Below are 23,767 nucleotides of genomic sequence, written 5' to 3'. Positions count from 1 at the left end.
TGGATGACAACATACATTAGGACTACCCTTGAAAATTGACGATTCGAGTAGTCAGTCAGAGGCCACTGAGTCGTACAAAGATTACTTGATTCGAGTCTTTTTCCCCCTTGATTTCTTCTGTCAATTTAGTTTCATCTACTTGACAGTAGTAGTGTTTGAAGTACTGTAGGTAGACTTCAAAATATAACCTGGGTTGACTAAACATATTACAAATTCTAAGTTGACTAAAAATACACAGTTAATAATAATCCAGTTATCTGAAGCCACCTTGATGCTGGTCAGCAGTAAACAAAACAACAGACATGGAGTAAAAGCAACATTTTGGCAAAACTTCATACATTATTAACGGTTTACATGAAAACCATGAGCTTGTGACCTACACAAAGGACACACTTTGGAAGTGTGTTCTCTTTCGAGCTCCATAGGCGAGTCATTTTATCTCATGCTGGCTACAGTTGCGTTGTGCTAAAGAAATGTACTACACACAATCTGCACTCAGTCTGATGCATTGTCGTCATTAAAATTAAAATAAACCTTCTGTAGTTGTAATGGATTTATTGATTGTAAATGCACAAAATGGCACAAAATGTCCCTATGGCTCTGTTGCACTTGGCTATGTAACATGGTCTAAATCAGCACTGAAATGCTTGCAAATAAACCATTTTCCAATTAAAATCCAGAATCTGATTCAACCAATTAGATTCGGAGTCGGGTACAGCCTTAACTCATACACTGCCACTGACGTAATAAACGTAATTATTCCCGTTTACCAAACCTGCCACAGACGTAAAAAACGTAATTATTAATTTAAAAAAATATATATATTTTTATTTTTTTATTTTTTTATTTTTTTTGACCCAAAGACCAAGGAGATATGATTTTTCTAAGGAAAAGACTCCCATCCACTTCCTTGTTAACTTAAAGCTTAAAAATTCTGTACCTCAGCTCCAGAGTACATTTTTTTTTTCAATGAAAAATCTCTGGCAGTGGGCAAACGCGGCCAGCAATAAGTCTGGCAGTGAATGAGTTAATATATATGTTGTTTTTTCCTGCCTATTTTTTCTACTGATAGCTGGCAGCCTGGCACGCATGCGCAGTTGAACTTTTCCCTGCGTATTTTGCGGTGCAATAATCTGATCCCAGGTCAGCCTATAAATCATCCAGTACTTCATGCTTTTCTCGACTGATCAGCGCGGAGTCTTCTCGGCTCCACTCGGGTATCACAAATAACGATAAACAGAGCGAGGACCCGAAATGTGAACCAACCGGGACCGCCCGAGTGACCTTGATAAAATACGGGCCCGAACCGGTACAGGTACAGGTAGGTACTGTCGGGTATTTTCAGTTCAGGTGGACCTCTAAGTAGGAGCTCTCCAAGTGAAATTAAACGTTTTGTTCGGAACGGCTTCCCCGCACTCCACCATGAGAACCACTGTGGTAGGGGAACTTGCATCAAGGGTAGCTAATATAACATGAATACAGCAATTTCCCTTCCCCCAAAATTAAGAGGTTTGACTAGTTTTTTTTATGTTAACAGAATCCACATAAGGATATATTTGCATTTACATCATGTCCAGGTAGCTACACTGTATACAACATTGGGTTCTATAAAAGTTCAACATTGCAGTAAGAGTAAAGATGATGGGAGCCTCACTTGTACAACACTAAAGTACACAAGCACAAATATGCACACATGTATGTACACACAACACAGTTTGCACTGTTGGCTTGACAACCATGAATGATCAAACCAGTGTCTATTTTTAAGCCCATTTTAAACTAATTCAAGTTTTTGGGCTAATTTAAATTTTTAGGCAAGTGAACATACCCTTGGGCAAGTGGAACATAACCTGTCTTGAGACCTTAGTGTCAACCCCTGAATCCAAAGCTCTTCTTCCAAGAAACAGCAGGGGGAAGCAAAAGTGCTTTTAATTTCACAATGGAAGAACAAAACTGCGGTTACAGGACAATATCTGCTTATCGGTGGGATCATGGAAAGCTATTACAGAGCGTGGTTTTGCAGCAAATTAAGAGTGCAAGTGTGGTCGTCCCTGGTCTTCATACAAACTCCAGTGCTTTCATCTGCCAAAACAGGGGATTTTTAAACTGCAGATACTAATCAACCAGAAGCTACAGTACGTAGCCAAAAACCCGCACCTGCATCTGCAGGAATTCCTCTACTTGACCCAAAAGCCTATTGTGTATGATTTAAGATCATCGTGGAACTTTTGTAATACTGAGCCAGTATTACTGCCAGTCGACAAACAATCCACTCTCGCTCTGATGACTGCACCTGCCAAGTCCAGTGGGGACACTTGGGTATGCAGGGGAAATAAAGAGATTTGTGAGAAAAACACAGAGCCATTTCCGGGGCAAAAGAGTCTTCCTGAATACCGTGTAGTGCACAGTTGGAACAAAAGGACTCACCAGGCTTCTGGGCCGACGTGGCTAGGATCTCCTCCTGAACGGCGGCTTGGACTTGGACCGGCTCCCTGTCCGAGTGCAATGGAACGGTGAGTAATTCCGGTTCGGGGTCATTGTGCATTTCAGCAAGCGGTTCAGTGCCAGGTTCTGAGTCCGTGTGCGTTCGAGCCAGCGGTAGGCCGGCCTCCGAGTCTGTGTGCATTGAGGCCGACTGAGGGCTGAGCTCCGGCCCGGTGTCCATATCCTCCTCCGCCTGCGAGGCCTGCTCCGGAGCAGGAGACCTGCAGTTGGAGCAAACATAGTCCTCCCTGGGGTGGATGTCTGCTTGGCCTGAGTTCTGACGCTCGCACTCCAGGTGCAGCCATCTGAAAGCAAGCGAAAGAGAAAGGGATTTATCGGATGACACGACAAGAGATTTCTGTGCAGTGTTTTGCCTTTGTGTCTCCCTGCATGGTCCCCCCCATGAACATCAATAGATCCAACACATTTTGCAAGGGACAACCAACTTCCCCAGAGGAAAGAATTAGGCAGCTTCCTTTTTTTCCCAGCAAGGCTCTGTAAATGGTGGGTAGACTAGACATCAGGATTTCTCATTCAGAGGTCATAAGCCTGATAAAGGGGATTATGACATTCTACCTTTTGCAGCTGTGGCAGGAGAGCAGGTCTTTGTGGTGCTCAGGATCAAGGATGCAGGCACACAGAGGGCAGCAAAGAGTGGGGTCCTGATGTTGGACACAGTTCTCACACAGCAGGCTGGTGTGGTGCCACTGGCCGCCGGTTCTTGTCCCACATTGGATGCATACTCTGCAGTTCTGTGAAAACGGAAGGATGGAGGTCCCATTAGCAAGATGATTGACAAAGCCTCAGCATACAACACAGTATCGCATTAAACAGAGGAGTGGTGAAAGAGACACAGACCACGTTTCACCACCGTGGATGTGATGATGTGGCATGAATAGTTTTTCTGCAACAAAGTTTCAGCCTTTTTCTTTTTTCTTTTCTTTTTCTTACTGCAACAGAACCTACAAAAAAAAACACCAACCACCAGCGCTCACATTTTCGAACATATGATAATCTGTTGTGGAAGAATATAAACAGGCTTTCTCTTGCTTGCTCTCCCTTTCCACTATGAGGGGGCGGTGGCCTATTCCAGCAGCCAGCACAAGCGCAGAGGCGCTGACAGCAGTAGCTTTCTAACAGTTAGCTGCCTAGACAGACACCAAAGACAAATGAGGAAAAATACATCACAGATCCACAGTGCTAGCGTTTATAAAAGCATTATGTGTCATGAATAAATTCATGCTACCTAGACAATTATAAAATGAGCCCATGAGAAACTTGAGAAGCAATCAAATCGATCAGTATGATCAAATTATTTTTTCCTAATTCTCCTACCTTGCTCAGGTGCTATATGTCCAACCTTATGAGTTAGGGTAACATATTTCCTTAATTTACTAGTGTGACTGTCTAATAAAGAAAGTTTGAGTGGTAGATCAAGGACAGCTCCGCAACTAAGTGCTTGTCAGACTCCACCCACAGACACAGTAAACAAACACCGAAAAGTCTACGAGGGATGAGGCTCAGACAATCCAGCTGGCTGGAGGAACACGCCAGAGAGCTGAAACTGGAGCAATGATTCATTTTTCATTCATTTCCAAGACATGGAGATGCACATGGCTGCACTCAGAACAAAACTGCCTTGGGGGTGCGGGTGGAGGGAGGGGTGAATGGAAAGCAAGCACCAGAGTGTGCTGGGGGTTGGGGCGGGGGGGGCTGTAAGACTGCGTTCCGTGCTGCCGTGCTGAGTCAGACAGAGATGTTAAGTGTGGAGATGTTCCACCAGCTGGTGCCTCCTCTACTGCTGTGGTTGTCTATGCGCACCTTGGCCTGACCGCCGCAGCTGATTGGGCAATGTGCTAGCCAGCTGCCTGGGTGACAGGCAGGCCACCTGCACTGTACCAGAAGCCTGGGGTGGCCTGCAATGGTGGGAGGGCATGTACTTCCGTTGCACACGCGTGTGAGTGTGCATGCACTCACACATATCCGTTAGTCCCATGTGTATGCAGCCGTACGCGCACGCATGTGCATGCACAGAAGGAACCACACAGAGTTATCTTGCGGAGCTGAGGTTTAACTGCAGCATTCAAAAGATCAGCCAGCATGAGTCATTTCTTAACCACAGGAAGCACAGACGCAAACCACCAAAAAAGGTCATTATTCTCTTGTGTGGTGGACACTTTTCTAATCTATGTAGTAGGACAACGGCTAATGTTCAGAAAAAAATTATGTAGCATGAGTAGTGAATTGGGTAGGACATAGTGCTGCACAATTAAAAGAAAGTAATCAAAGATCATGATTTATTATTATTAAATTATGTAATTGTCTCCTCACATTAGACAAGGGTTAATAACCAAACACTGCAAAACCCATTTCAACACTCACAAGGCACATTAAAATAACACAGGTTCATTATATGCCATTTGACCGAAGATATCACACCAATCAGGACTGCACAATTATGGCCAAAATGATTATCGCGATTATTTTTGATCAATATTGAGATTATTCATAGATTTTTTGTGACAATATTTTTGTATTGCAGTGGGCTTTTCATATGGATTGGGAAGTGACTCACTTGGATCTGCAAGGCTCCACTGCGCAACTCAAGTGAAGAGACACAATGTGTAGAAGAAAGTTAAGCATATTTCAACTAGCCTGGAATCCAGACTGATTCACTACGTTAGTCTTCTTCTCACTTCGCTACTCAGTCTGGCCAGGGTCCAATTTGACTCGTATTTCTATTATGTAGGCAAGTCAGGAAGGGACTTGAGTTTTACATTGGACAACACTGGTCCCATCCCCCTCCCCCACAGACCAATCAGAAGCCGCAGTTATTTTTCTACCGTTTGTGCACGGAGACAGAAGGCTTTCCAGACTGTGAAATGAAGTGAGAGAAAAAAACGCAGAACCTAGCACTCAGTCTGGATCCCAGGCTACATTTCAACTATGGCAGCGGGTGGGTGTGTGCGTGAGACCAGCACGAACACTACAATTTCACAGGATCGTCCCCACTTGTCGCTCTGCCTGTCAGACCGCCCATGCCTCACCACCTGAATGCTCATCTCTCATTCAAAATTAATTACTAGGTGCGTAAGTCACTTTCTGTGTGAAAAGCCCATAACACAGCTTTCACATCCATGTTGTGCTACATTCCTGCTTTTTTTAACCAAAATTTAACACAAAATTACAGGACACTACTTTCACTTTTACATTGTGCCGCATTCCTGCTAATTACACATTACCAATACCTACCAACAACGGTTATACTTGTTGTTGGAAAAATACCCCGTTATCTGCCCATCCACGAGTATAACCGTTTTCAAATGTATTAATTTTATTTATTTATTTATTTATTTATTTATTTTTTCAATTTATCCACACAGAACCAAAGATATCGTGATCCAAAGATTTCTAGCTCCATTCACTCCTTGGTTGACTTATTACTTTAAAATCCTGTATCTCGGCTCCTGTGTACTTTTTTTTTGACCATGTTATTTTGGGTGAAACATGCTATTTTCAATTGGCTGCAATTATGGAACGGATTACCGCAATCGGATTATTTTTTTCCACGATTCTACGAGACTCCTGTGTGTGTGTAATGAGGGGATCACCGTGAGGACGGTGATCATGGAAAATATTTTGTGACTACTTAAAAAATGTTTTTTTAACATTGAATGTAATGCTGGCAGTGGGGGAAGTAAAAAAAAAAAAACCCCTCTGGCAGGGAATGTGTTAACACATCTTTGCAGACCTAAAACAGGTTTTTATTCACCTCAGGTTATCTACTAGAAGCAAAATATGAAGTCTTTCACTCCGTTCATTATACCTGCATGATGGATGTGCATAAAACTCTTGAACCTAACAGGCTGACGTTTTGTAACATTGGTTGGTAAAGGCACAGCTCCATACAATTTAACTCACGTGCTTCTTTGAGCACCGGTGTTACACACTGGGGGTGGCCGATTTACAAGCTCACAATGCATCACAAGCTTGTAGATCTGATGTTTTCGGTGTGCAATACCATCATACGACAAAGTATAAATAAGCAACAGTCGGGGGGAGGGGGGCTCATAGCCTTGTAGAGAGAAGGAGAGACAGTGCACTTAAGGCTGAAGACAGCACTTCCAATCCAGTCCTTCCGCATTCATGTTGCTGATTATATTGTTAACATCGCTGTTAAAGTGTGTGTGAATTTGCCATATTATTAAGTGCTAAATTAGCAGGAATCATTTAATCTTTCCATGGTCAGAGCACACATTTTATATTGTATTGGTCGATCATGTTCATTTAATTGTGGGAAGCCAAAATTGTGATCGAGATTAAAATCGGATTAATTGTGCAGCCCTAGTACAGATAAGCACAATGAATAACACAGGCATTAAGAACGTTTTTTTTTTTAATCCTTTTTTTATCCTAGATGTGAGGGCCCTCACATCTAGGCCCGATCCGAGGTTCGTCCAGACAGCACTGGCCTAGTCACTCTGCACACAAGTCATGCGAAGTCCGGCCCCTCTGGCCTCTCTTCTCGGCTCCTCTCCTCCCTCCCCGCTTTGCTTTGTGGCCCTAACCTCTAGTCCCAACCTCCCAACTTCGGTCATGTGATAAAGAGGTCAGACTTCCTGTATCTGGTTGCTATGGCAACCTGCCAGATCAGGCTGAGGGTCTGATAGGCAAATCAGAGAATCAATCAAGCCGAGAGTCTGATCACTGATCGAGGTGGGGTAAGATGCCTAAATCATAGCCATAGCTCTGATCAACAGTCTGTGGTGGGTCTTGGAGGCATGTGGAGTGATCCTGTGCTTGCGAATCCCGGACGAACTGTCTGAGCTTTTGTCAATTATAGTAGTAAGATTATAGTAGTAAGATAGTCACCAGGCTTGAAATTTTAGCCACAATAATAAAGCAGCCCTAGTAGGACAACACCATACAATAGGTATTGCCGCCAAGGAAAATCTTATATGGTGCATCAAGAATTTTGTGCTGCAGTTATCCATCCAAATTAACACTGATACCAAAACATCACATGCTCTAAGTCTAGGTGGTACATACTATAGGCTTGAAGCGTAGCTGCAACCCAATATCTATTACCTTATCTTGTTCTTTGTTGCAAACCTATCAGATTGCCATGCGACCCACTTTTGGGCCCTGACCCACCACACGAGAAACACCGCCTGCCGTTACTATGTAGAAGCCAACTTTGTGGCATTTGACATTTTGTCCCACCTTGCATCTCCAGCCGTTGGTGGGGAGAGAGTCCATGGCAGGTTGTAGGCAAAAGGTGTGGTAGCCTTTGTCGCACATGTCACACACCAACATCTTGGTGTCCTCTCCTGGGTTCCTGGATACCGGGGAAAGCAAAACGGAGAAGAATTACATTTGGTAAAATGCATACACTGAAGCGAGGAAGGAGTTTCATATTCTGCATTCAAAGGGCACCACAGTCAGAGACAGCATAGCAGTTTTGTCTTGCAATGAAAAAGGTGTCGCTTTAGTGACTAAACCAATGGTTATCAAAGTGGGGTCTGGGGACCCCCAGGGGTCCTTGGGGGGGTTCCAGGTGGTCTACAGCTAAATGTGTTAATACAGCATCACAATCACTGAGAGTACTTTATCCATTGGCTATTGAAAAATAGCAGATCTACGAGCTGCAAGCTTGTACATCTGCTGTTTTTGAGAAACTATACTATATCTCAAAAGTGTTATAGTATAGTATAGTTCTGCTTATTTTAACACAAATCTTCTCTTCTGTGGGTCCCTGTCAGGGGATCAATTTGGGGGTCCTTGACATGAAAACGTTTGAGATCCACTGGACTAAGCCGCACAGGGAGCCTTCAATTGGTTACCCTCGGTCAAACACAAAACTTTGAATCAACATCTTTCCTCCAAACCTCTGCTCTGCCTGTCAACTACTTGGAGACGATTCAAGTTCAACTAAACTAAAAGGATTGTGACAGCTGGAAGTGGATGAGACTGACAAGGGCAATGGCAATAAATGGTGTCAAGGCTGGCAAGTAGTCAAAAACTGATCACCGTTCAAGGATTCGTTGTTTTTGTGAACGTGATTTTATTTTAAGGATAGTTTTGAGGATCCGTCAAACGATGTCAGGGCTGTCAAACGATTAAACATTTTAATCAGATTAATAATGTATCATGATTAATCCCCATGACGTGCAACTATGCCCAAAATATGCTAATTTTCTCTGAATATTTTTGTGGGAACGGAAAGATAAATGACTCTTATCACTCTAGCTGCACTAGTTGTCGCTCTGTTATCTGATTACTGATAGATCCAAACAAGATGGAAAGAGAACCTGTGCTTGGCCCTATCTGGATGAGGAAAAAACACAATTTGGTTATAGCCAGAAAAGGCTGCGCAATATACGTGGGCAGCAGCTCAAATCACATAGCACCAAGGGGTGAGAGAGAGAGAGAGTCATATATCTTTCCGTTCCCACAAAAACATACAGATATATTTTGGGCATAGTTAATGAATGATGATAAATCATGATTAATTTATGATTTATCTGATATTCATCAGATTTTTATAAAATAATGTAATCGCTTGACAGCCCTAGTTTAAATGTCCTTGCTCAGGGACACTTCGGCACATAGACTGGGCCAACCGGTTGGGTGAACCAGGCACCTTCTGATTCCCGGACAGCATCTCAGCCAATTCAGCTATGGTCGCCCCGTAAAGACCTTTACACACCCCAAACCCTTTGGCAGTTTTTCCTCAAAAACAGTCTGGTTGTTACATAATAGGAATATCTGGAGTGGCAAAATAATTTTGATGACGTTAGGATTAGGAACTCCTTCCGATGTGTCTGTGTGAAGCTTAGGTGAAACTTCAATTAAAGAAGATCTTTTTTCTCACTTTACTTTCTGGGAATTTCAACCACGTCACTTCCTTTTTCCTATGTTGTCAAAGCCTTTCAATCACAATTGTAAGCATGAGCTCTACAAGTGAATCCGATTCTTTCAATTTGCAGTCAGCCAATCAGGCGATGGACTCCTTTTTTTTTTTTTACAAATACCACTGCCTCTCAACCCGTCATTCTCTTTTCAGAACGAGTGTTGAGCAACCCGCCTCCTACCCCAGCTCCACCTTCCAATGTCTCCATTGTCACGGAGTTCAGCAGGAAGGAGATTTCATCTGCACCACCAACAGCGTCTTGACTCCAAGGGGGGGTTCTCTCTCCTACGATAGGCATATCATCGTCTTATCTACGTGTTAATTTAACGGAATCTAATTGCCAAAACTTGTAACTTCAATACATTTTCTTAATTGAAATGTTCCTGGCCACCACCGAGACTGGGGATCAATTCCTCCATGGTGCCTCCAGCACAAACAACTGGCTGTGTTCGCGGATGGGAAGCCAGCAGGAAGAGCGTGATTTCTGACACTGCACTAGTGACTCCTGCAGGTTGGTCGGGGTGCCTGTTCAGAAGAGAGAACTTAGGGGGATAGTATGTGCCACTTCCTCCCGGTGAAACTCCTCACTGTCAGGTGAAAAAAAGCTGCCGGTGACTGCATGTATATTTGAGGAGACGTGGTTGTCTACACCCTCCCCAAGACCAACAAGTAGGGGTTGGCAGTGACAGGGACTACAAACATGCGGGGGCGTTGGCAATGTTTTCAGCCACATCCGAATGACGAGCAGCTCAGAATATGCAGTATATGCTTTTCTTATTATCGACACAAAACAACAAAATAATGTTATGCAGGGGGAAAATGTGAGAATTGAATAATGAGCACTTGCTAGGCCTGTTTGGCCTTGTAGTGGGGGGCAGGCTATAGTGGATGTCTCCAGGCTGGTATAGCTGTAGCAGCCGTGTTGTTTATAGAGGGTCAGAGGGTTAGAGAGCTGAGCTTCAGGGCATAACATCCGGTTAGCTCTCCACAAACCACAGAGGAGGTAAACAAACTGACAGGCCTGCACCATGCCTGGCGGCCGCAGAGAAGAAGTAGGAAGAAGAGTGAAGGTAATAGACAACCTATGAGCGGACAACAACTTTCAGTGTTGGGGATTAGGATTAGGGCAGATTGAGTGGGCCGGTGAGGCCAGGTGACTCACTTGCACGTCAGGCAGATTTTGCACTCAGGGCACTGCCACCCTGCCCTTCTTAGAGGGGTCACGGCCATATCCAGGCACATCCCATGGTAATGCTGACCACAACTGGTGCAGAATAGCTGGTCCATGATGTCACCCGGGCTATCACACAGCGCGCAGTTAACATCATCTGCAACTGAACAGAGAGAGAAAAGTTCAAAATAAGACATGGCAACCAGAGATCTTCACGGGTCCACCCGAATTGAAAGTACCAGACAGTGGATCCGAGAAGATCCGTACTCCGGATCCGTCTTTAAAAGAAATGCCGGGTCCAAATATCTGAATTTTACAGGTCTGTCATTTTTTACCATGAAAAACTCAATTGGAAACATTTGGTCATCATGCTGTTAACACATTGATTGCCAAGATCGAATGAATGCGTTCTTTCAAATCCATCGCTTGATTGCCTAGATCGAATATATGCGTTCTTTCATTTTTGGGGGAAAATTTCACAAGGGGCGACCTAACACAGCTTTGGAATGATCGATCGTCTCTCAGAGAAGAAAAATGTGGATGTGACATCATTCCAAAAAACGCCACTTCCACCCGCCTTTTTTCGTGTGTTTTTGGGGCGGTGTAGCCGCCCCCTATAAGTGAGTTTTGGACACCGACCAAAAAATGTGTGTACCCCCTAACCCTTCCATTGTTAATGCAAATAGATACTTTTTTCATATCAGCCAATCACATTACAGCTAGTGTCATCACCACTAACTGTAATGTGATTGGCTGACTTTGCAAATTCAGGACTGTGATTGGCTAGCGAAACACATGACACATGTGCAGCCCTATGAATAGCAGTATGGACTTTAAAAAAAAAGTCATTTATCCTTTTTTTAAAGTGAGTCATGTTGTGATGACCACACACCGCCCACTTCACACTGGGTGTGATTTTTTTTACACAATGTCGGTTCCACGGAGTTTCAAATATCATCGGATTTAGGTAATTATACGCCGGCACGGGGATAGAAAACTATGTTTAATATCTTGGCAATCAATGTGTTAAGATAATATAACACAGCCTCACTGCTTTCAATGTATAATGATTACGACATTATCCATGTATTTGTGTAGTATTCAAAAGTAATGAAGTGTACTCCATTCTAGTGGACTTACATCTGTGAATGGCCAATTCAATGTGTTCCGGACAGAGGAGGGAGACACTCCTGACATCCTGAAAAGTCCCCGCTGCCCCCGCACAGGGGTAATGGTAGAGTTGAGTACATCCGTCAGCACAGCACTTAATGGATGCTCCAAGGCGCTTACAGTATGCACAGTGCTATAGAGACAAAGTGAAAGAGATTTGAAATTAAATGAAGCATTCTGTTTTGAATCTTTTAATGTTTCATCAGTTCAAAAGCCAGAGCACTGTTCACGTATGCTTGACTCAGGCTCACACTCTCAGTTCTTGATCAAAACTTCTATTTGAATTATTATTATTACACTACATTGGAGCCTACTGAAGGTAATGCTCTCTAGACCCTCATGAGGGCATCTTTGCCTTCAAACTTGCTCAGTTCTACGAGCGCACTCTAATAGCCACTCTGGAGATTAAGTAGAAGACTTGCTGATGGTTTTGCAGACCAGGGGGTGCAAACACAATCAGGGAGTTGTGAGCTGTGCCGCTGTTAACACTAGGAGCTAAGCTTCCATGAGAGCACAGCCCCCGTTGAGTGGCGTGACCTTTTCCATTTCACAGCTGAGAGATCCACGCTGCCAGGGCCGACCTTTACCAGCTAGCCTGATCCATCAGCTTTTCTCTGCATCGCTGAAGCAGACCCTCCCTGCTGCCCCAAAACATTACAGACCATGTTAACTCCTATTAGCCTGTGGATGTGCTCCCTTGACTCACCTTTGTGCTCCCTGAGTCAATGGCTCTGTCCACATTAAGCAACGATTGTCCCTCGCCCTCACACACACCCTCAGACCACAACGCGCAACTCTGATGCGCCCAGCATTGCCCTGCAATTACAAGACAAACAGAAGTGGTCATGGCCAAGAACTGGAATCAAACATCAGACACATTTGTCACTATGTATCAACACAGACACATCCTTATACGAAGCTTTCACAGCCAACACACATTCACAAAAATTCCATGGAAGGAGCCAAGCTTCCTCAAAGATGAAAGATTTGACAAAGCTGCGGCTCTTACCTGACTCAAAGAGAGCCTGGACGTCAAGGTCTTGAGGGAGGCCGACATGAGAAAGCTCATCCCAGAACCGACAGGTTGGGTCTGGCTCTTCCCCATGGCTCTCAGACCCACTGGAACAAAGACAGAAGAATCAAGAAAAAGAGGTCATCAATGGAAACCAGGTGCAGAAGGGCCAAGAAAACATGACAGGATGAAAGTAAATGAGAGAACCATGAATTGATGCGCTCATGTCATTTTACAATGATGAGGGATGATAACAGAGTGAGCGGGGCGGGTGGGGAGAATGGTAGAGCGTAAAGAAAGATGATTGGAGGAGGAGGAAGGCCATCTTATTTGGCATACACACAAGAGGCTGGCTGTTCTGTCTCATAAACTCTGCTGAAAAGGAAGTGTTTCTCTGAGGCTCTGGCTTGCACTGCTGAGCTGCAGAGCAATGCGGAAAATGTGGAGGGGAAAAATTAGCATTTAAAAAGGACCCTGCTTCCAGTAAACAAACCAATGGCCAAAACTAAGAGACCAGTTCCTGGGACCACGACGGTGTCGTGGTGACATATGGCCTCGTCATGGCTGTCAATTGCAGCCTTTTTAAACAGCTATATTAGTTTTAACAGCAATATTATGTAATCATCACGCCCACCCCCTTACTTCTCCACTTCTGTCTCTTCCTGAGCCCTCCTGTAATCATCCCTCTACTTCTGGACCAAATCGATACCCCCCAGCCCCCCACATAAATACTTTCTATTTCTCTGTATGGCACAGTCAAGGGCCGGTCTCAATGACCAATCACAAAGTTCCAACACAACAATGGCTGGTTGGCTTGGCACGCTGCCAGACCTGTACTGCTGTCACTGCACATTACGTCACTGGAACCCCAGGGAGATGCTCTATTGGCTCCAAAGAACTGAAACAAATTAGGCTGCTGTCCAAAAGGAGTCTAGGGAGGGTCCTTTTGTTGGCACGGTGCACACACACACGCACAAGCAAGCCTCACGTGTACCCTCTGCCCTATGTGGCTTTCCTGGGCCTGGGGACCACAGCGGGCATAAGGCTACTAAGGCAAAGTGCTAATTTAGCCTCCAAGTGTAGATTGCTAATGTGGCCTGTTAAGTCCGAGCAGCCATTTAGCCAGGGCAGAGTGGAAATGCCGGCCTGTGAATTTGTGTGTGGGCGTTAATTCAACCGGCAACGAAAATTGTGATAAATTTAGCCCTCGAGAGATAAGAATTAATCTATGAAGCCCTCAGAAAAAAAATCACACATTAGCACAATGTAGAATGAACTGGGAGTTGAAATGAGGGTGCAAATTGGCTAAGAAAAGAACGTGGTAAATGGTTACTGGAACTGGAATATCATCTATTATGGATGTTTTATGGATGAAGTGATGAATGAAAGAGTTTTAAGTGAAGGCACATCCTTGTGTTAAAGCACAGGTTAAAAAAGATTTTACTTGGTAAGGTTGACAATTATTGAAAATGTGTCTTTTACACATGATTTGTCAATGGGCTGCATTTCAAAACTTTTTGGGAAAAAAAAGCATGATTGTAGGACATTTTTGGCATTTTGTTTGCCTTTCTGTGATCTGAGAATGAATAATACATCCAACACTGATTTCAGGCCCCTCGATTCTTTGATGCTTCAGAAAAACAAAGTATCAATTCAAACCCAAAACTCCATAATCCAGTAAACTAATATTCTGTAACATCAAATAAAAGCACTGTATACTGAACAAAATCAACATGAAAATAAAATATGCTCGCATGAAATACCAAATTTTAAGTGATACAAGCATTCATCTAACACTCTGCAGCGTGCCGAACACTGTAGAGTATTTTCAAAATGAAAAACAGTTTAACACTTCCCCTTCCATTTACATTGCAGCATCACATTGTTTCCCCCCCATGTACACTTGACACCTGAATTTTCCCATGGGGATCAATAAAGGTTTATCTTACCGTATCTTATATTATGCCCTGCCTATGAGGACGCAGAACAATGCAAGAAGCATTAAGCCAATGACATCAAAGCAGTGCCGCTGAGCAAGCTCATTTCATCCAGCTTATTAACTGACCACACAGGCTATCGCAGATGATTTTACTGATCCAGGCCATCACTGACGGCTACACTCCACCCGCTGTGCAGGTAGCACCAGCCAGCCCCACTTACTTTAGCTTGCCCCTCTGTCCTGAGGTGGCCTCTTCGGCCACATTTGGCTGAGTGGTTTCGTCACCGCCGCTGCTGTTCTCGGTGGCCTTGCTGTTGCTCGTTGAATCTCCTTTGCTCTTGTGGCTGAGGAGAGGGCCAAGCTCGGGCCTGATGTCGAACGCTTGCAGATCCCCCTGACCCAGCAGGCTGCGGCCACCACAGTAACAGAAGGCACACAGACGCTCGCTGAAACAGAGCGAGGGAGGGATCTTTAATTATACATACTATACCTACTGTGACTTGTTACAGTGCCATACATGTCACAGTGAATTATGTCTAGGGCTGCACGATAGGAAAAAAAGAAAAACAAAGTGATATTCTCTAGCTAATTTGCGATTACAATTTAAACTGTGATTTACGGTATATACAGTATATTAACATAGCACAAAAAGTTCGGAAACTTGCGTTTGGTCGATTATTTCTCTATTGTAAGAATGCTTCTTGGCAATAACCTTCATACCATTGAAAGGCCTGTGCATCGTCACCACCAGGCCGAAGGCGTGGCAGAGACTACGTTTTTTCCCCTGTCCGTCAGTGTGTCAGTGTGTCTCTGTGTGTGTGTGTGTGTGTGTGTGTGTGTGTGTGTGTGTGTGTGTGTGTGTGTGTGTGTGTCCGTCCATCCGTGAGCAGCTAATCTCCGGCACCGTTCGATCGTGTGAAAACTGATCGTGTGAAACTGTGCACGCATACTCGCCCAAGTAAAAACCTCGGCCCCAAATTTCTCACATCGGCCCATTAAATCGCTGTTATATATTTTTTGATATTACTCCAGCAGATTATGTCCAAACATCTCGCTAATCAGTACACATTACCTCTACAGTCATGTGATCAAGACGGATCTGTCCGACTTTTCATATTCCATCCTGATTGGCTAATATTGACTTCCAAAGTTTTCAAGAGTGGCCTGTTTTGAACAAAATGCCTCTAATCATGAACGCAGCGTCCCATTGCTGTGAAACTTTGCACAAACATTCCCACTAGGCCAAGGAAGGAATGTCACCCTACATCTTTCCAAATCGGCCATATGGTGGCACTATAACAGGCAGATTTCTGTGAGGAGCTAATCTCCGGCACCGCTGGACCAATCAGCGTGAAACTTTGCATGCACACTCCCTGGAGGCCAAGGAAGAACCTGCCCCAAGTGTTTCACACCGGCCTGTTAGCTGTTATAGCCCCACCAGAGACGGCAGATTATTATTATTATTTTTTTAACACATACAGATATTGTCACGCTAATGGGTACACATCATCTCTATAGTCATGTGATCAAGACGGATCTGTCCGATTTTTCATATTCCATCCTGATGGAATCACAAAAGTGTCCCATTTTCATGCCGCAAATCATGAACGCAGCGTCCGATTGCCGTGAAACATTGCTGGCCCACAATAAGCTACCTGCCCTGGCGGAGACTTGTGCTCCGAGGAGCACGTTTTTCTAGTTTGCCATTTAAATTGTGCCCCATTTGTAGGGAATATGCATTTGTGTGATGAGCAGTGCAGCCGAGTGTGTGGGTTGCACCCATGAAAAATGTGACATATCTTCTCGGCCAATACCAAACTGTTTATTCTGCTGTTGCTATCGACTCTTGTTTTGAGCTTCCTACCCCAGGTGCCCCCAGGGTACCTGATGGCTTCGTGTCCCCCATAGAATAAGTGTCTCCCTATAGGATCCCACTCTAACAGAGGTCGGTTAAAGTGGCATCCTATGGGGAGACCTCTCTGGGGAAAACTTTGATAAAAACAGGGGGACTCTGTGGACCAGCAGGTATAAGGGAAAATTAAGACCTGTCCCTCGAATAAGATTAGCGGAACAGCCCCTTACTGACCTAGAGGTCTGATAGAGTGGAATCCTATGGGGAGACATGGAGCCCCTCAGTTACCCCATGTACCTGGGTGTACATGAAGTAGGAAGCTCAAAACAATAGCGACAGCAGAATAAGCTGGCAGAGATTTGTCACATTTGTCATGGGTGCAACCCACATACTCAGCTGTGCTGCTCATCCCACAAATGCATGTTCCTTACAAATGAACCACCATTTAAAAAGGGCAATAAACAGGTTTTCCAACAGTATAAAAGTTATTTCCAAGAAACATTGTTGTAACAGAGAAATAATGGACCAACCACAAATTTCTTAACTTTTTGTGCTGTGTGTGTGCGTGCGTGCGTGTGTATACATACATATATATACATACATAGACATATATACACAGACATACACATTATACATCTACACAAAACACCCTTTTCAGGTTTTCCTTGCCACAAGGCAAACAAGAACAAATACATTGAAGTCCTCAGCGCAGCAGTGTTGTGATTGTATGCCTATGGTGGCTTGCTGGCCAGCGCCGAGGGTAAAATGTTTATGGCTGAAGCACTCAACTGATTAAAACAGAGCTGTCACACGAGCAGTAGCTTCTTGAATCACTGACTGATATTTTACTGACTGAATATGGGAGTTATATCCATTTTAGTTTCTATACATTCCTCATTCAGTTCTTTGTAGCATTGCAGGAGGTGTTGCAACAAGTTTGTTGTGTTGCATCAGTTTTATCGAAAAAACTGTGCAGAACTTTTTCATGCATAATTATTTTCTTAGGGACCAAATCATCCTCATTCACTGTAAACCCCCCCCCCCCCACACACAACAGTTTTCAATTCACTCTGCCCATTTGAAAGTGCCTCAAATTAACGACTTGACTTCTGATTGGTTAACCAATAAGGGGTGCGTCTGACATTGGTGCATGCAATGAGTGGGATTCTCTAGCACTGTTGTGTATAGCTCACTGGCAGAGAAGTGTCAGTCTAATAAATAGGTTAATGGAGTATTAAAAATGTATACAACTAGTCTTTGCAATGTACATATTGTGCTCAGTATTATTACTCATATTGTAAAATGAATACACATAGTTTATGTTAATAAATACATGTTCTATATATTGTAATTAAGGCCAACGTGCCATTGCATTGGGACCATACATACGGGCATAATGCTTTCATTTGTGTCTTAGATATACAAAACTGTTACCACATACGCATACAAAATGCCATTTCGCTGCTCTGCAGCCATCAACAACCACCTGCCAAAATACTAACGGTAAACAAGGCAAAGCGGCCTGGGCACATACTTCAATGAATCAATGAATCAATCCATCAATCTGCACCCATTCAAACGAGCCCAATGGCGCTTGCTATGGAGTGGACCAGTGAATGAGAGCAAAGACGGCATGAGACGCTGGAAAGTTGAGAGAAATAAAGCAGGCAGTAAATATTTATCAGGTTTCTAAGGGAGGAGATGGCCCTGTTAATAAGATCCCTGGAGATGCTGCCGGCCTGCCCTCCATCACCACCGTCGATAGCGCAAGTCAGGACGGGAGATTGATTACAACCTTTAACAGAGTGGCACCTGGGAAGTGTGCGCTACTGCTACCAGCTGATGACTCCATTTTGTTGACACAAACAGGCTGCATCATGCATGTGCATGAAAGAAGCAAGTTAGGCTTCTAACACCCCAAGACATGGAAACACAAATAAGCATACTAATGTGCTTATTCGTATGTCCATGTAAAACGCAGCTTCATCAACTTGACTTCATCTATTCACACTGCTCCACAAGATCTGGTTCAGGCTAAGTTCAGTATGTCTCTAACCTGCTTTTGACTTCTCTACTCGCTTGGACAGATGGTCCTGCCGATTCCACGGCTGGAGGGCTCTGGACCAGAGGGGAAGAGGGCTTGTCCTCTTCTGGTTCCTCACGGTTTCCCAACTCTACCATCTCCACTGGTTGGGTTGGTGTCTCTGATAGGCGGGGGGAAAAAACAAGATCAAGTCAATGAAAATAGTTAATCACAATAAATAATCACCCCCCCTTTTACCTCCATTGTTCACGGGATTGTTAAGAATTGTGGAAATATTAATTGCTGATAAGAATTTACATGAATTATATTTCAAGTTTCTGTTGATACCATAAAGATACTGTAATTGTACAGTATTTGTAAATAAATAATAATATCGTATCGATATTGTGAGCCCAATATCGTGTACCGTATCTTATCGTGAAATGAGTGTATCGGCACACCCCTACTTTATACTGTCGTACGTTGCTGATAGTGTGTTTGTTTCTTCTTTTTTTCACTCCTAGCTATTGTGTTGCTACTCTTGCAATACTTCTTTTACTCTGTATCTGTATTCTAACTGCTGTGCTGCCTCTGATGAGTGAATTTCCCTGTCGCTGGCTCTACTGAAGGTGCTAGCGACTCGCGAGATGCAAATGTTGCTAGCGCTGGCTGATCTGTTGTGCTCTCTGAGACGGCAAGACATCAAACTGTACACTCTTTCTTTCAGATCAACGCTGCACCCACTCATTCTAGTTCTCAAAGTGGGGTCCTTAGACAAGGACTCCTTGGGGGTTCCATTTGTACACTCTCAAAGTTATAGGGTCCTTGAAATAAAAAAATGTTGTCTAGGTCCGTCATATTGGACCCCGTGAAGACCTATAGTGTACACATGTGCAGTGTGTACGTGCTTTTCACTGTGTTGTATGAGAGGTGAATATCGTCAAGTTTCTTTCAGGACAAAAAGTTTCAGCATTGCCTCTATCTCATCATGTACTATTAATATTTGCAATTAACATTTTTAGACGCCGAACATTGATGATGATCAATATAAGATAGGAAAAGAATCCTTTATATATATTGTAATATGACTTTTAAGACATACTGCCCAGTGTTAGTTCCGGTTTGCTCCAGGTCAAAAACACAGCCTTTGTTAGCGAGATGGATGGTAAAAATATGGGGACCATATGCGCAAGCACTGATTACAGTAAACCCACAGGGGACCCAGAGGCACATAACAGCAATAACAATGGAGGCAGAAAAAAACATCACGATGCACGTAATAAGGAGCCAGTCTTACATTGTGCAACGCATTGTGCAAAATACTCAACAGAATAAAATTGGGGGAAGTGCGGAATATTTGATCCATTTTATATTTTTTTAACCCTACCTGTGGTCTTTGGTTGAATAGATATTTGGTAATGATGTTATTTATTTATATATTCTTTAAGTTCCCATGAGAGATTCCATTCACTCTTTATACACCGAGCTGAAATTGGGCCAACAACTAGGGGTGGGTATTGTCGTGTGAAATTTGAAAATTCCACTGAAGATTCTTTGGCATTGTTCCAAAGAATTATCAATTGTTTATCAAATAATAACAGCAGGAGAAAGAAAGATGTGTGCTCTTTAAAGTGATGTTGAATTTATTGTGATGTTGTGAACTGAACTTTATTATGCTTATATCACAATCACTCACTACGGTCTATTGAAAGCTATAGACTGGTAGAATTAAAGTGTTACAAGAGCTGTGCTAAAACCGACCATGTAAGCCGTGCAAAAATAAATATGTTTGATTTTTACAACTGGAGTTTGGACAAATCTGCGATCCTGTAGTTTGAGTTGGTTAACGACGGAAAAGTGAATGGAGCCCAGCAATAATGACTGTAATCTAGGAAAGTCAGTCTTATGTGTACTTCCAAGTTATTTCACAGTCAGTTGGATTTTAAAAGTCTTCTAGTGTGTTCGATGCTGCCGTCATCTTTTTCTTGAGTAAAATACACCCAAATTTAGAACTCGCTTTCAGCATTCTTGTCAGCTCGGCAGCTCAAGCTATCACCACAGCATGGGGAATATGCGTGTGTGGGCACTGTCTGGCAGACAGGAATAACAGCTCATAGTAGGCTATAGTGAGCACGTGCAGTGATTGAAAATAAGGAATTGAAATGCTCAAAATAATTTGGTTATGGTATAACACTTGTCCTGATTCCTATAAGTAATTAATGGACCCTATTCATCCTGGCCAACAACGCAAAGAGTCAATAAATGCTGTTACACGGTACTCAAACGCAGTGCTTTCAAGCTGATAGTTGGCCATCTGCAGCCTGGATTATGGCATCTGTGGCTGAGTTACATTCAACATTTTTTTTATTTGGTGTTTATGAACATTTAATACTAACACCACCATACTGTGAATATTAGGGGTACATTTTACAATTATGTGACAAAGTCGTTCCCAGTATTTGAGGAAATCCTTGCAGTGGCCTTCATAAGCAGGTCCTCTATTATTGTCCTGGGCTGCACATGCAGCAAGGTAGGAGCAAGACTGTATTCAGTTCTGTATTCATTATGGGTTCCATTCAAGACCCAACCACTGTGGAAAAAAAGGAAAAAAATAATATCTATTGTTGGATTCTTTTATCCCTCAAAAAGAAGCTGCCCGATGTTGCTCTAAGGTAAACTGGAGCTTAGAAAAACAAAAGCTGCCCACTGGTGAACCCCCCCCCCCCCCCCCCACACACACACACACACACACACACACACACACACACACAAACAATATCCCCACCACTGCACCATGACAGCAGGTCTGAGATCTATGGGAATGGGAGGTGCAGTCACGTGACACGATGTACACATAAAAAAGCACATAAATGGGTCTGGGGAGAGTGACGGGATTTTAAAAAGCTTTTAGAGGGCATTAGCCTTGGGCTCTTTCCTGTTGCACCTCAATGCCAATCTCAGTGCCGGAGGAGGAGGAGAGAGGGAGGCAGAGAGAGAGAGAGCGAAAGAAGAAGGGGGAGAAAAATACACCCCTCTGCAGCTTCACAGCTCAAGCTAAACCCTTTCAATTACAGCCCAGAAGTAGAAGCATGGGGTGCCAAGAAAAAGCTCTCATCCATCCCTCTCCAGGAGAGGGGAGTCTCTCCTCTGCCTATTCCTGAAAATATCCTCTAAGGCGCTCCCTGTGTGAGGCTGCCTGAATGTGCAGCAGGTTCAACTTTTAGTTCACTCTCCCGCCAGCGTTCACCCCGTGGTGCATGGTGGATGGAAAGTAGCGCTGTGCGGCAGCAGTGGCTACTCACCTGTGTCCTGAGGGCCTACGGACTCTGTTATCTCAGTCCCGTCCATGCTGTCCTCCTCATCCACAACAAGCCTCCCTCTGGTGCGACCCCTGAGGGAGAGGAGAAACACAGAAAGAGAGGTAGATGGAGAGACAGTGAAAGAGGCAGCAAGAAACAAGAGAGAGAGAGCGAGAGAGATAGCAATAGAGGGGGAGAGGGAGGGGGTATTCATGAATAAGTTAAATATAGTCACAGCTGCCACTGATTTTTAATGGAGGCACTCAGGCCGCTGGGCAAGGCGACAGCGTAGAGGAGGGTGGTGGTGGTAGAGTCTAAAGATGGGGGTGTATAATGCTGGGACCAGTAGTGGCAGGCAGGCATGCGCTGGACTCCAGGGACGGAGCTTTCTCTACTTTGATGGGTGAGCTTTAAAGATTGGGAATTCGACCAGATGTTTCCCAAGAGGGTTGGGGCACTTGAATTTCACATTTTATATAGACCGATCTTGTAACCGGTGTGCTACATGTCTTCATTGGTAAGTTTTTTCTACCAATACATAACTAATTCTTGCTCACACATCAAATTTGAGTTACATGTGTTTATTTTTAGAGAAAAAACCAATGCCAAGCAAGTCTCATCATTTCCAGCCTCCAACCCCCTTGGGAGGACAACTCATTACTGTCTAATTGAAGTGCAAGTGCTAAACATGTGCTAGTTGATTTTCAAGCTAGAATACAGGCCAAGCCTATTAGGTGACACCAAAAACGTAATTTAAGTCATCATAAACAAACATCTAATCATGAATATGAATGAGTAATACTTTATTGGTATCTGGCAATGACTAAACCTTGCATTGTTATGCTACACATCTCATCCAATTACAGGAATATCAACAATTATAACAAATACAAATACGTACAAAATTATATAATTATAACAATATAAATAAATGATTGCGTTTCAATGTTGGAATAGTATTACTTTAATAATTTTACTTCACATTGGCTCAATTTGCATGTGCGTGCAGTTCATATTTTGAATACATTTGGGTATTGCAACTAGAGTTCAGTGATGTTGTTAGGTATGCGTCCTGCATCTCTGACACATTCAAATCTGAAATAACACATTAAACTCACTATCGATGCATCCAGGGGATGCACAGTTTTTTAATGCTATATTGTTACAAGTTAAGACCATTCAACACCCCTTTCCATAGCCTGGAATCCAAATGTAGCAATCCTACGTTCATTTTCTGGATTTCTTTTTTCTTCCAAAGGATGAACATAGCAAGATCAGTCTGGCTTCCAGGTTATCTTTCCCTGTGCATCATATAAAAAGAAGACAGCTGGGTTCCAAATATAAATCTGCTAGTTTGGCATGAATTAATTTTTGGAAATGTTGGTTCTCTTAAAAACAAAACAAAACAAAAAACGATTATTTTACTGGATTTTCTTTTATACTAGACGCTCACATCTAGAGTTCGGGCCACTATGAGGCCCTCACACCTATGTCGCACTGCTGATCCTATTGTATGCCCATATACGGAGATCTCTGTATCGGTCAGTCCTTGTCCCTTAAATGCCCATATATGGAGATCCCTGATGGCATCAGTATATGACCATATATGGAAATGCCCCCCTTTGTGCCCATATTTGGAGCCGACTGATTTGTTTGCTCCTGATGCCACGACCTCCTTACATGGTTATGGCTGAGACATGAGCGTGATGTCACAGACGATTTCCGTGATGGGAAATCGTCTGTGAAATAAATACCTTTATTTGGACTAGTAACGTGATGATGTTTCTAAGCAAACGTGATAACGCGATGACGTTCTGGCACCTCACTGGAAGGCTCTGGCCGTTCATTTTGAAAGGTCATCCCGTTACTGTCACGGAGGGGTTTCTTACTTTCTTATCTCCGTG

General features: G+C 43.5%; 1 protein-coding gene across 5 annotated transcripts in view; it reads right to left on the bottom strand.

Annotated features, from left to right (window-relative positions):
• LOC311045566 (histone-lysine N-methyltransferase 2C-like) overlaps window positions 1-23,767 on the bottom strand; it is a 91,682-nt gene that overhangs the window by 54,592 nt on the left and 13,323 nt on the right. For all 5 annotated transcript variants that reach the window (XM_084057486.1, XM_084057489.1, XM_084057488.1 and 2 more), the window contains exons 3-12: window positions 21,867-21,955; window positions 18,598-18,745; window positions 14,911-15,135; window positions 12,748-12,857; window positions 12,445-12,554; window positions 11,709-11,871; window positions 10,560-10,731; window positions 7,708-7,822; window positions 3,061-3,236; window positions 2,428-2,789 (exon numbers count right to left, since the gene is read on the bottom strand). In XM_084057486.1, the coding sequence (XP_083913612.1) occupies window positions 2,428-2,789; window positions 3,061-3,236; window positions 7,708-7,822; window positions 10,560-10,731; window positions 11,709-11,871; window positions 12,445-12,554; window positions 12,748-12,857; window positions 14,911-15,135; window positions 18,598-18,745; window positions 21,867-21,955 (1,670 nt within the window). The remainder of the gene's footprint in view (window positions 1-2,427; window positions 2,790-3,060; window positions 3,237-7,707; window positions 7,823-10,559; window positions 10,732-11,708; window positions 11,872-12,444; window positions 12,555-12,747; window positions 12,858-14,910; window positions 15,136-18,597; window positions 18,746-21,866; window positions 21,956-23,767) is intronic.

The sequence above is a fragment of the Gymnoscopelus microlampas genome, assembly GCF_963454915.1.
Source record: "Gymnoscopelus microlampas genome assembly, chromosome: 5".
In the NCBI taxonomy this organism is placed as follows: domain Eukaryota; kingdom Metazoa; phylum Chordata; class Actinopteri; order Myctophiformes; family Myctophidae; genus Gymnoscopelus; species Gymnoscopelus microlampas.
The sequence above is the reverse complement of the archived record's forward strand: the minus strand, read 5'-3'. Positions and strand labels throughout refer to the sequence as shown.